The 13174-nt window shown below is 39.6% G+C and overlaps 1 protein-coding gene across 3 annotated transcripts in view; it reads right to left on the bottom strand.

Annotated features, from left to right (window-relative positions):
• EPSTI1 (epithelial stromal interaction 1) overlaps positions 1 to 13174 on the bottom strand; it is an 81275-nt gene that overhangs the window by 22235 nt on the left and 45866 nt on the right. For all 3 annotated transcript variants that reach the window (XM_037894635.2, XM_037894641.2, XM_043533331.1), the window contains 2 exons: positions 5364 to 5457; positions 890 to 973 (listed from right to left, as the gene is read on the bottom strand). In XM_037894635.2, coding sequence (XP_037750563.1) covers positions 890 to 973; positions 5364 to 5457 — 178 coding nt within the window. The remainder of the gene's footprint in view (positions 1 to 889; positions 974 to 5363; positions 5458 to 13174) is intronic.

Here is a 13174-nt window from a genome sequence, read left to right as displayed (position 1 = left end):
GAGCAGTACAATAGGAGGCACAAAATCCAAATGTAACAGCACTGAGGCACTTGGTGTGGACTCAGAGTCTGACCGACCTGGCTCAGATGGAAGTATCAAGGCCACCTCCATGAGTAGAAACTTTAGTCTGGTGACAATCTTTGTGCGTGCGAGGCTTAAGGTTTCTGAAAATTTGGCGATGCTCCCCTGTATGAGCTTCCACCAAACACTTTAAGCAACTTGAGAGTGGGTGGCTCAGGGTCATAGCCTTATTGCAGGCAATGTATAGCTTGACCAAGGCATCCCTCAGCACCAGGAACTGACCAAAACCCTCAGGCGGGGTAAAACCTACCCAACTGTACTAAAACACTAATAACCAGAATAACGCTAAACTATTTACAATAGAGTACAAGAGTACACAGTCCACTGAGAACACTTTCAAAAGCAAGATGAGCCATTCCAGTGACCATTACGGGCAATAAGAAGAAACTGAGGGGGCTCAGGGTTACCTAGACCCTTTATACAGCAGCAGAAGGTGCTCAAGCCACCCTAACGGGTACCACTGAGGGGGAAATTTCTAGCAACTGTGTGCACACCAAGAGCAGAATGCAAATTAGGTTCTGTAGAATACTAAACTGGGCACCATCAGCTAAAAGGTGTTATGCAGTTTAAATGCAGGGAAAAAAGCAAACTAATAGTTCAGAGCCAACTAGCTGTAAGCTTTGTAGATGCTTCAAACCATATCTGAACTTTGCAGCTTTGCCTATTTGACTGCCTAAAATTGGTCTGAAGTACTTTTCCTGAGGAGACCTGGTGCTTATATGCCACAGTAATGAGTATGTTTTTTTAAACTGGTTACACAGCACAGTACATAAACATTATACACAAACTGTTAACATATTATAATTACCTTCCTCCGTTGTTCTGCCTTCATTTCCTGTAGTCTTCTGTTTTCATCCTCCTGGAGGCTTTGCTTATAAGTGTGGCTTCTAGTCTATTGCACAGCAGATCATAAAAACAATATATTGACAGAAGATCCCACTCTCAATCTTTATAAAATCAATTAACATAAAACCAGTTGAGATTTCTGATTACTTAGGGATAGATTCATCTAAGTTTAAAAACCAGACATGAGGCTCTTTTGCGAAAAATCCACCATTTCCAAGTTAGTTTATATACACCTTTCTTAATACAACTGCCAGGGTGGTTTGTTCTCCAGAGAGACCCTGCCTGCAGTGTTCTATGGTTCAGACACCTCTGGGGGATTTGTTTGAATGGGAAAAGTCTATGAACTAGATCTGAAATCATTAACAAGTGGCCTGATTCTGCAACCCTTACTTATGATTTTCACAATGCATGTTCTCTTGTCTTTGTAGTGATTGGGGGTGTCATAAATATAAAGGGAAGGGAAAACACCTTTAAAAACCCTCCTGGCCAGAGGAAAAACCCTTTCACCTGTAAAGGGTTAAGAAGCTAGGATAACCTCGCTGGCACCTAACCAAAATGACCAATGAGGAGACAAGATACTTTCAAAAGCTGGGGGGAGGGAGAAACAAAGCCTCTCTCTCTCTCTCTGTGTGATGCTTTTGCCGGGGACAGAACAGGAATGGAGTCTTAGAACTTAGTAAGTAATCTAGCTAGATACGCATTAGATTCTGATTCCTTTAAATGGCTGAGAAAATAAGCTGTGCTGAATGGAATGTAGATTCCTGTTTTTGTGTCTTTTTGTAACTTAAGGTTTTGCCTAGAGGGATTCTCTATGTTTTGAATCTGATTACCCTGTAAGGTATTTACCATCCTGATTTTACAGAGGTGATTCTTTTACTTTTTCTTCTATTAAAATTCTTCTTTTAAGAATCTGAATGCTTTTTTCATTGTTCTTAAGATCCAAGGGTTTGGGTCTGTGTTCACCTATGCAAATTGGTGAGGATTTTTATCAAACCATCCCCAGAAAAGGGGGCGTAACGTTTGGGAGGATTTTGGGGGAAAAAAGACATTTCCAAACGGGCTCTTTCCCAATTATATCGCTGTTAGACATTTGGTGGTGTAGCGAAAGTCCAAGGGCAAAAAGGTAAAATAGTTTGTACCTTGGGAAGTTTTAACCTAAGCTGGTAAAAGTAAGCTTAGGAGGTTTTCATGCAGGTCCCCACATCTGTACCTGAGAGTTCAGAGTGGGGAAGGAACCTTGACGGGGGGGATGTACTACTCTTACCTTGAGCAAGGACTGTACCTTCCTTTGTGCGTATATCATACTTAGCACATTATTAATGTTAAAACTCACTCAGTTTAGTACAAAAAGTTGTGGTGGCCATCATGGAACTTGACTTCAGTAAAGGCTTTGATATAATTCTACACAAGATTCTCAAAGGAATTTGATAAATGTGAACCAAATGAAGCTACTGAATGATGGGTACATAGTTTGCTATAAAGGCTGAATGGAGACAGCAATTATTAATGGTTCAGTCTCGAGCTGGAGGAGCCGTTAGATGTGTCCAGGGAGATTCATCTAGGTCCAATATTATTTATTACTTTCAGTAATGACTTGAGCAGTTGTGTGGAGAATATATTAATCAAGTTGGAGAACAATAAAAATCTAGACAGGATTGTTAACACTTTGGAAGACTGGATTAAAATGGATTATGATCTTAATTGATTAAATGTGGGGGGGAGGAAGAGAAGCCACCAATAAAAAGAGGACAGTCCCTAAAAAGAAACTGAACTTGTCTACTTCCAGTAGGAAGGATAAATACACACAAATATCACTGGGTACACTAGATAGTAGCACCACAGAAAGGATCTGGGGAATTTAAACTGTTTTTAGTAAGAACTGCATGTCCTTTTCTAGTACGTGCAACCACTGGGAATCTTAACTTAATGTTAAAAATTAGAATTTAGAGTGACAAATTTTACCTAACCCCTTTCCCAGAAAAAAGATACAAATTTGGCAACATGGAAACATTTGGGGAATGTGTGTCAGTTTTGCTGAATTGTTCTTGTAACAAATTCCGAAAAGGTCAAAATGTTTTGATTCTAAAGGACTTCTTGTTTTGAAATTTTTCAAAATTTCATTTAAAAGAGTGTTAACCACTCAAAAATTACATCCACATTGAACAAAACATTTCATTTGACCTGAAATGAATATTTTTCATATTTGGAATGGCTAGTGGACTGAAAGTCAGTTATTTTGTCCATTTGTATTAAACGTGTCTTTAATAGATTTCTTATATTTTAGAAGACAGACAGAACCACAATTTTTGGCAGGTGAAACAGACTAGTTCAAAACACCACATCAAATTAGCACAATTCAAGTATAACATTTCCCCTTTGCTATTATCTCTTAGTGCTCAAGTGGTACTCCATTGCTTATGTGTTAGAGCCCCCTTAATGGGACACTACAGGTGCTAGTTTACCTGTAGAGTGGTTCCACTAGCCTGAGCAGACCTTTTACAAATACAAGGCCAAAGAATCATCCTAGCAAAACGTAACATATGCTATACTGGCTTGTGTTAATAAGAGTATCACATGCACAAACAGCAAGGTAATTCATCTTCTTTACTTGGGCACTGATTAAGCCAGAGTTGAGAGGCAACACACACATTTTTTGCACTATATGTTTAAACCCCCCCCCCCCCCCAAACAAATTGCAGCGAGTAACAGACATAAAACAGATTGGAATATAAGGCATAAAACTGAAACAGCTTTAGAGTGAGGGGCTCCAGCCATGGATCTGTACCTACTCCACCTCTCCCTAGCCTAGGGCCATCACACTACACTAATGTTTCTGAAATCAGTACCAGTTCTGGGGATGTTTTCAGCTTGAGTACATCCCACTGAAATTTGTAGGACTAGTTCTGCCTCAGATAAATCCACTAGGCCCAGATCTCATTGTTCAGCTCTCGTGTGGTGACAAGTGGGAGGCGAGCATGGCTTTACTTCATCTTTCTGCCTCTCATAGTCTTTGCCATTTCAGTGGCCTGCTTGGCCCCCAACGTAAGTTAGAGCAGCCCTGAAGGTGGCCTTCCAAAGGATGCTGCATCAGCTGAAAACAGCCAGAGCATACTGTACTCCAGCCACGTCCCTCCCTTTACCTGCACACCTTGTGTGTTGGTGGCTGCACAAGGGGCACTAGAAACTCATTCCTCCAGCTCTGTGCCAAGGAGGGAACCTCCCCTACAGCTGAAACCCTAAAGGCTGTTTCCACCCATTCTAAGACTCTTATGCTTATGGTGAAGGTAAAGGAAGCCACTGGAAACTGGTCCCAAAGACTCAAAAGAACAAAAAATTAAAAGTAGTACACCCACGCCACCCTCTCTGTTCATGGTGTTAAGAGACAGGGAAAGACTGTGAAGCAAGGCCATGAGAAAATGCTGAGGTCTGAACATATTCTCTCTACATCAAGGTTTCTCAACCTGTGAGGCTCCAGTGTATTTCCAGAAAGGCTGAAGCAAGACTAAAGCCAAAAGGGAGAGGAATTCTTTTTTTCTTCTTAGTAGCTGACACTTAAGATTCAGCAGACCCTAAAGCCTCTATGGCATATGAGCTAGTCAATAAACGTTTCCAAGCTTTGCTGACTCCAGGGTATGTAGCAACCAGCTGTAATTTCTTTCTGCACACAGTAGCTGATCTGTTGCCCGTCGCCCCACCTGTAATCTGGGCATGGCTCTACAAACACTGGCATAATGACTCCCCACAGCACATGCTTCCTGAAGCAGGGCAGCCCAAAGAGCTGAGAACACTTCAGGAATTATTGATTAGACAAACGATGAGGTGGTTTTTCCCTTGTTAAGAATGTAGAAAAAAAAACAACCCTCAGGAAAGATGTAAAGAGCAGTTATTCTGATCAGTTACTGGTGGCTGATTAGAGTAGTGATATTCTGAGATAAGATATCAGATCAGTTCAGAAATGGGACAGCCCACCCAAGTTAGTTTTAGAATAATTTTTCTAGGAGATACTGGAGAGTAGACTTTACTCCTGTGGCTGGATTTTTAAAATAACTCAGCGCCCAGCAGCTTCCATTTATGTATCTAAATGAAATAGCCAGGTTTTCAAAAGGGCTTAGCAACCAGAAGGGTTAGTTGCTCTCAGTGGGAACTGCTGGGTGCTGCACACTTCAGTTAAGGTCAACTTTTTAGGAGATACTGAGCATTTGGGAAAATCTGGCTCTTGAATGATCAGGGATGGATTTATGAATAACGAAGCCAGTCCGCGCAATGCAGGGGAAGGGTTTGTGAGGCTGTAGCCATCCTTCCAAAACAAAATTCCATGATATGCATTGCATTGAGTCTGTGCAGTATGTTAAACTAAATGAAACATTAACATTGTACTGTTGGTAGCATTGGCAGAACATTACAGAGGAGGTTTCATATTCCATAGTAGGACTTACCCATGCTGTAGATTCTGGGCTAGGATTAGCCATTTGATAGGAGTTTCTCTTTGGCAAACCCAAGTCCAATCTGTCCAATAGTTCAGTAGTTTTGCTACAGAGAAACCCAAACAGAATTGTTAGTGCTTTCTTGAAATATAAATAAAGCCTACAATTGCACCCCTAGATTCTAACCTAGATTTATCGTGCAAGAACAGAAAAGCACCATAGCTGGAACAAAAGGTTTGAGAGCTAGAAAGAATGAAGTGGAACATGAAGTGATATGGTGGATAAAGCATTTGTTGGGAGTGATTTGTTTGAAAGAGAAAAAGGACCTATTCCTGTGTTAAAGGGGCCTCTCTCTCTCTCTCTACCATTTTCAATTCTTATTCTGATATACATTCTATCAGATTTCACCATCAGCAGCATATATTGCTTACCTGAATCCTTCGTTCTAAACCCTCCCACCAGCATCTTAAATGACAAGATCATTTTAAAGTATTTTTCTTCATGCTTAGTACAATGCACCCTTACATCAGATTCTTTAGTCTCTCTACTGGGTTAAATAAAATCCAATTTATTAGAAGTTATTCTTGTCTTGAATTGCAATAAAGCTGTACATCATAGTCTCTGTGGATAGGTCTGTTGGTCAAACGGATGAATTTATCAACACACGAACCCTGGACCTGATTTTCAAAACATGTAACTATGTGCTTAATTTCATTCCATTAGGCAAATAGTTGATTCACATGCTCAGTCATGGTAGCCACGCAGAGGCAATATAAAAATGAAGCCAGATTTTGCCGAGGAAAGATCTTCATGGAGGCATTTCCAGACCTCCACCACAAGTTGCCTGGCATACCTGTTATTCAAGTCTCTGCATGCAGGTGTGATTGGGTGGTGAGAACATGTGTGATGATTTGTGGCAATCTAATGAGTTTAACCTTGTGCTGCACTATGATTTTTTTCATAGCTGTGCCTAGACGCATTCATAAGCGCATTTTTTTTTAAAAACACCTGAAAAAACAGATATGGATTTGGGATACACTGTGGCAGATTATAGTTTCATAAAGAAATATATGGCAACTTAAAGTACAGCCTGCTCTCATAGGTTTTATAGTGTTTAGAAGGAGACCATATGCAAAAGAAGCCCTTCCTCCCACACACAAAATTAAAGAGATAATATGCACTTCTTAGCTTAACTAAGCTTAGAAATGAATATGAAAACTCCACTGGCATCTGTACATTTTCAGGCTTTTGTGCCCAAACATCTGTGCCCAAACGCAACAGACTAGAAATAGTGTAGCTAATATGTAAGACAACTGCAGCATTTTGTGGCCTATTGCATATGGATTCTGGCAGCTGCATGCTAGATGCACCATTCAGCCACTTTGTTCTTTACAGACTGAGCCACTTACGAATTTTTTTTTTTTAAAAACGCAAAGAATAGTGCTTATTACTGAGTCCTGCTAATGATAAAAGCAGGAGTCACAGCAGTAAGGTCAGGATCTTGCTCTATGCTCGTCTGATTCTTCCCTCCACCCCACCCTCCAGATTTGTTTTTCATCTTTAAATGCTGCTGATTTCTTTGTATTTACTGTGAAGAGCACACTAGCTTATTTTGACACTGTGTTGAATTACTGGTGTAGTCATTTCAAACCCAAGATGAACTTCAACGTAGTCAAGAGGCTTTTAACATAGTAAAGAGGAAAGAGAACCTGGAGAGGCCAAGCAGCATCCAAATAGTGTCATAGCAGGTTTGTTTTTTCTATACTGGTAGTTTCCTGTTTTTATTAGTAATCAAAGCTGTGAGCTGAGCTCTCTACTGGTGTAGCTCTTTGGCTTAATTTGAGTTACACCAGCAGAGAATTTGGCCCTGTTTCTCTAGAGTGTTTTACAACTTTAAGAGGGACAGTGTAACATCAAAATAATATACACTATTTTAACAAACCCAACCTGTGATGTTATCTGATTAAATATGACCATGTAGATCATTGTTGCTACCACTGTTATTTAATTGCAAAAAATCTTGTACAAATTATGTCAAGTAAGGTGTCTATGGAAAGGTTATGATTTCCTGACTAGGATTAGGCTATTTGTATGCATGTATCATTTTTGTATTTGAAGTTATGAGTATTGGCTCTGTATCTGTATTTCAAATATGTTTGCTCCTGCGGTAACACCCACAAGGTATTTAGCCTGCACATTTTGAAGGGGCTATTCAAGTTAAGTGGCCCATCAAGGGACACTTAACTCACAATGGACTATGGAAGACGCCCATCTACGCTTGATGGACTTTCATGTGAACAAGTGGTAATGGCCTCTGGTGACTAAGCGAAATCATGCATGGACATGTGACTTGCCCATGTGACTCCAAACACGTTCTTTCTACTTGTAATTTTCCCACTAGCTGTGCTGAGGGCTTTGTTTGAAACAATAGGTTTCCCTCCACATGGCAGGCCCTGAAAACACCTCCATTTTGCCTCTTTCCTGCTCAAACCTCTGGACTATGAACTTACACTAATGGGAGCATTCTAACCAAGGGATCGAAGACCTTCCAATGATTTGGAAGCAACCAGAGACTTGACTTAAACCAGTAGTTTATTCCATCACTGCTACGAGCCTGAACCAAGAACTTTGCAATTGTTGTATGTATTTGATTCCTTTAACCAATTTTAACTCTCACCTTTCTTTCTTTTTATAAATAAACCTTTAGATTTTAGATACTAAAGGATTGGCAACAGCGTGATTACTGGGTAAGATCTGAGTTGTATATTGGCCTGGGTATGTGGCTAGTCCTTTGGGATCAGAAGAACATTTTATTTGATGAAATTGGTTTTAAATAACCATTCATCTTTAAGTCTAGTGTTTTTGGTGGTTATACAAGGACTGGAATGTCTAGAGGAAACTGCTTTTCTGACTTCTTGTTAGCCAGTGTGATGAAACAGAAGTTTACCTTTGTTGCTGGTTTGGTATATCTTATGGGAGAATAACTACCAGTTTGGGGGGGGCGGGTATCTGCCCTATTTCTCAGGGGTTTGTCCTGAATTTGATATTCTCAGTTGTGACCCACGGAGGCATGGTGACAACCAACCAACCAAAAAAAATGAAAAATCCCCACAAAATTTTTATATTGTTAACAAGCAACACTTTGAAATCTCTTACATCGAATAATCTATAGACAGCAAGAGTGAATTTGACTTACGAATTTGATTACTTCATTTTTACTTCTCAAGCTGGGAGAAATGCCAAAGCTTATCTGATCAACCTCCCTTCATATTTCTAATCAATTTTACTTTCATGATCCCATGCACTTACAGAACACTGCATTTTGGGGTGTTGCTGATATCACAGGAAGGGTGAGTTGTTTTTTAAAAACTGTTTCCACTGGAATAATTTAAAAATTCCTAGAAACTCTTATTGGTTTCAGTCTTTGAAAAGCTTATTTCTACAAAATCTAATAAGTGCTGGTCCCAAGACAGTCCCTTTGGGTGCAATGAGGGAGCTGATGTCAGCTGAAGGAGAGTGTGTCCAGAGCTCATAGTAAATAGATACAAAAGGAAACCATTGTTTAGAGGCTCTTAATGGGGGGGAAAAACCAAAATTAAAAAACCCATTAGTACAACAATACAGTTGAGATTTAAAGTCACACAAATGCCATGGCAACTTCAACTGTGTCACAGTAAACTTAGCTGTACGTGCATTACTGTGTGAGCCTATCCTATATGTAGAGTTATGCTACACAATACACAGGGAACCAAGGTGTGCAGAGACCTGAATGGGACCTCCCTTATGCATAGTTCAGCAGCTCAGGAGGCATTAATCTCCCTGCAGAAATGGCACAGACCCAGAGCCAGCCTCCCATGCGTGCAACCATTATAGTGGTGGCAGTCCCAGAGCTCCCACTGAGATGGTACACTTCCATACTAGTAGCTTCTAACCCAAGGCTGTGGCTTTAAGCCACAGTCAAGGTCACAATCCTCAGCATAAGGGTATAGAAAATAAAATACCTTTTAAAAGAAACTCAACTGAGCTGCTTTTAAATAAGTAAGTGTTAGAAAGAAATTCAAGATCACATGCAGCAACACAGAATTCTGTGTTGCAACTGTAACTCAAGTCACAGAAGTGCAATGCCTTTGTATTTGCACAGTATATGCTATCATATTACCCAGTGCTGTGTGCTCAAAATGAAAGTTCCTACTGCAAGACACACACACAAGTATGCATGCTTGCTGCAGGCCCTAACTGTCAGATTCCTCATCTTCAAACTGTACAAAGAGTAATTTTAAATATTCTATGTAATTTTTTAAAACTAATAAAAACCCCTAGATTTCTAGTCAGAGGAGGGATTATAGAAAGCCGTGTAATAAAGTCCATTGAATTTTCAGCATATTATTGGTACTCCCAACAAAATCATGATCTACAAGAGATTTAGGCCCCAGTCCTACAACTGGATCAATATTGTCAGACCTCTAAACTCTGATCTGACTGCAGTATCACCTAAAATTTCTAATCATCATTGTAATGGAATGTTAAACTGTATTATACTGTTCAGACACTGGGAGGTAGTGTGTAAAAATACCTTATCTAAGCTTACCTCAGCCATACCTTGCAGAACATTAAAGGACTTTTTACAAACATATCTGGTGTGTACAAGCAAGCTCTGTAGCCAGTCCATATCTGGTACAGAAGCACATGACATGGTGTCAGGAGTAAATTAAGAACAGAAACAAAAGAAAAATAGCAACAATGCAGAGTTAGCAGAGATGTAGGATCTCATTAACATGCCACTCTTCAGTGCTCCAGACAACTTCAACTTTGACAAACTCCAGAATGGACAGACTGGAAACATTATTTTTCAAGATTTTACATTGCTACCAAGTCTCACAAAGAAACTAGAAATATACAGGTATCTTCTTTAATTTATATTATGGGGAAGCTGGCAGACCAGATCTTTAATTCCTTTGACTTTAATGAAGACTGCCACAAAGATGACTAGGAAAGAGTTCTGACTATTTCTGGTGCATATTTTATACCTCAGAAATGTGGTTTATGAAGGAGCATGTTTTCGCCTGAGAATTCAAGAACCAGGGGAAAATGTTGAATGTTTTATAAGAACTCTGCATACATTGCCTGAAAACTGATTTTGGAAATGCAAACCATGAAAATATAAGACTTGATGGTTACTGGGTTTACAGATAAAAACCTTTCACAACAGCTACAATTGAAACTGATACTGGCTTAGAAGCTATAAACAGACACTTGCATGTGAAAAGTTACTATAATAAAACCCCTGAGGAAAGGAGAGAACTCCCAGACTAAGAGGGACAAATTCCAGCCTAAGTGCAAAAGGTATGGAAAAAGTCATATCCCAAAAGAGGACGTATGTCCAACTAGAGGCGCATGACATAATACATGCACGAAATATGGACATTTTTTACCTTTGTTTGCCTCACCATAATGGTCAGGAAGTTGACTCATATTACAGACAATCAAGAGCCACTGTTTCTGGGATCAATCACGTATGACAGAGCTTGCCTGGAGAGTGAAATTGAATATTCATAGCAAGACTGTTGACTTTAAAAGTGACAGAGGAGCTGGTGTCACAGTCATCTCAGAAGGGACGTACAGTCACTTTCAAGCCCTCCCAGAGTTTCAGTCACATGACAAAGCTCTAGCTGGTCCTGGAGCTATTCCGAACTGCATGAGCCAGTTCACCACAGAAACAACTTACAAAAAACAAAAAGCTATGCATTCAGAGTGCATGTAATCAAAGGCCAATAACCTCCCCAGCTGGAGTGTAGCAGCCATGATGAGACTAGTAACAAAGAAGAAAGAACTCTGTGGAGGATTTGATGATATTGGACTTTTGAAAGGAGATCCAGTGAAAAATCAACTTAAGTGACGATTCTGGGTCAGTCAGTGTACACACATCTCTACCAGAGAGATCTTGGAAGAGACTAAATGCAGATTTATGAAAATTCAAAAGACTGGTTGACCTAGTCATTGCGGACTATTTTTCCAGTTATAACGAAATGAATGTATTCGAAAGACCGAACATCTCAGTGTTATTGAGAAACTGCAGTGCACTTTTGCTCACTTCGGTATTCCAGAACAACTCATGATGGACAGACAATGGATCACAATTCACTGTGGCAGAATTTAAGTCATTCTGAATGAAATGTGATTTTATTCATATTACTAACAGTCCACATTGCCCACAAGTGAATGAAGAAGCTGAGAGAGCTTGTATAGACAGCCAAGAAAACCTTGCAGCAGCAAGATCCATTCCTTGCTTTTCTGAATTGCACATCAACACCAATATCAGCTATTGGATACAGTCCAGCACAACTCTCAATGGGAAGACAATTCAGAACTACTGTTCTTTTCCAAAGTTAGAATCTGTCTCAAAAGGAAAAAAAAGAGTCTATGAACACTTTTACAAGCAAACAGACAACATTTAAAGAGCGGCCAGGTCTAGAACCTAGTGATCAAGATCACGTCAGATTGGATGGAGAAAAAGGATGGCCAAATCCAGCTGCCGTAAAGAAAAAATAATTCAGCGCCCATATTGTATGAGAATGAGATCGAGTGGAACATTCAACAGAAACCACTAACATCTACAGTTTGTTCCTCAGAAAGAACAATCAGAGCAAACCCTACAGACAGGGGATGCAGAACAAGATGATGAAGTCTCAAGGATTCCAAACTGACCTCAGCCAGTCATTGCAACTAATGGACAGCCAGATGACCAAGTTGTTATGCGTTTGGGTCATGTAATTAGAAAACCAGTAAGATTCAGACACACTTAACAGACTGTTCCATACTGAACTTCAAAGACAACACGATAGTGTAAATGGTAGGAATGTAGAAATTAAAGGGGATGAAATGGAATGCTAAACTATTATATTGTTCAGCCATTAGGTGGTGCTGTGTGTAAAAATACCTTATTTAAAAGAACCACAGCCATACCAGGCAGAGCATTCAAAGATCATATGATGACCACAGCTGGTGTGTGTGTGTGTGTGTGTGTGTGTGTGTGTGTGGTGTGTGTGTGTGGTGTGTGTGGTGTGTGTGTGTGGTGTGTGTGTGTGTGTGTGTGTACACACACATACACACACACACAGGCTCTATAGCCAGTCAATATCTGGTACAGGAACATGACAATCACGGAGTTCAGTTCTTGCCAATTCCTTTTATTTTACTGTGATTAATCACTTAAATGTCATTGTAGATCCAATAGTTAAAGAGGTGACAACAAAAGACCCAATCTTGAAAAGCCTGTAAGTGCATATTTAACAATTCAGTGTATGAGAAAAGGATGCTGAATTGGGCACCTTGTCTGGTGATAAACTGCCCTGAAAAGCAGTCACAATATTTTTCAGCCTGGGCACAAATTTCCTTACCTGCCCTTTACAATGATTTTTTTTTTATTTTTTTTTTAAAGTGGGATATTTTACATGCCTATGAAAAAACCTCCATGGACAACACTTTCCAGAGCTATGTTAAAATATTACAAAACAACCACCCTTCTATTGTATTTTTAATTGTTAGTTCTGAATGAAACTAATGGCTATTAATATTGTTTCTTTAATCAGTGGAGAGTAAGCTACCATTATCTATTTTTTAAAAGTTGGTATATTCTCCACAGTACCTTCACATCCATCACAAATCTGATGCTAGGATTTATTTCTCCCTATGATTTTCAGTAATCTCTACCTTCATTTTTTAAAATCACACCTTTTTATTAACAAAATAAAACAACTTCTGAACTCATTGCCTGCTCAGACTGTGGGATCTCCAGCAATGCAGCTTTATTCCATTATTCTAAC

Source organism: Chelonia mydas, chromosome 1 (genome assembly GCF_015237465.2).
Source record: "Chelonia mydas isolate rCheMyd1 chromosome 1, rCheMyd1.pri.v2, whole genome shotgun sequence".
NCBI classification, from domain to species: domain Eukaryota; kingdom Metazoa; phylum Chordata; order Testudines; family Cheloniidae; genus Chelonia; species Chelonia mydas.
The sequence above is the reverse complement of the archived record's forward strand: the minus strand, read 5'-3'. Positions and strand labels throughout refer to the sequence as shown.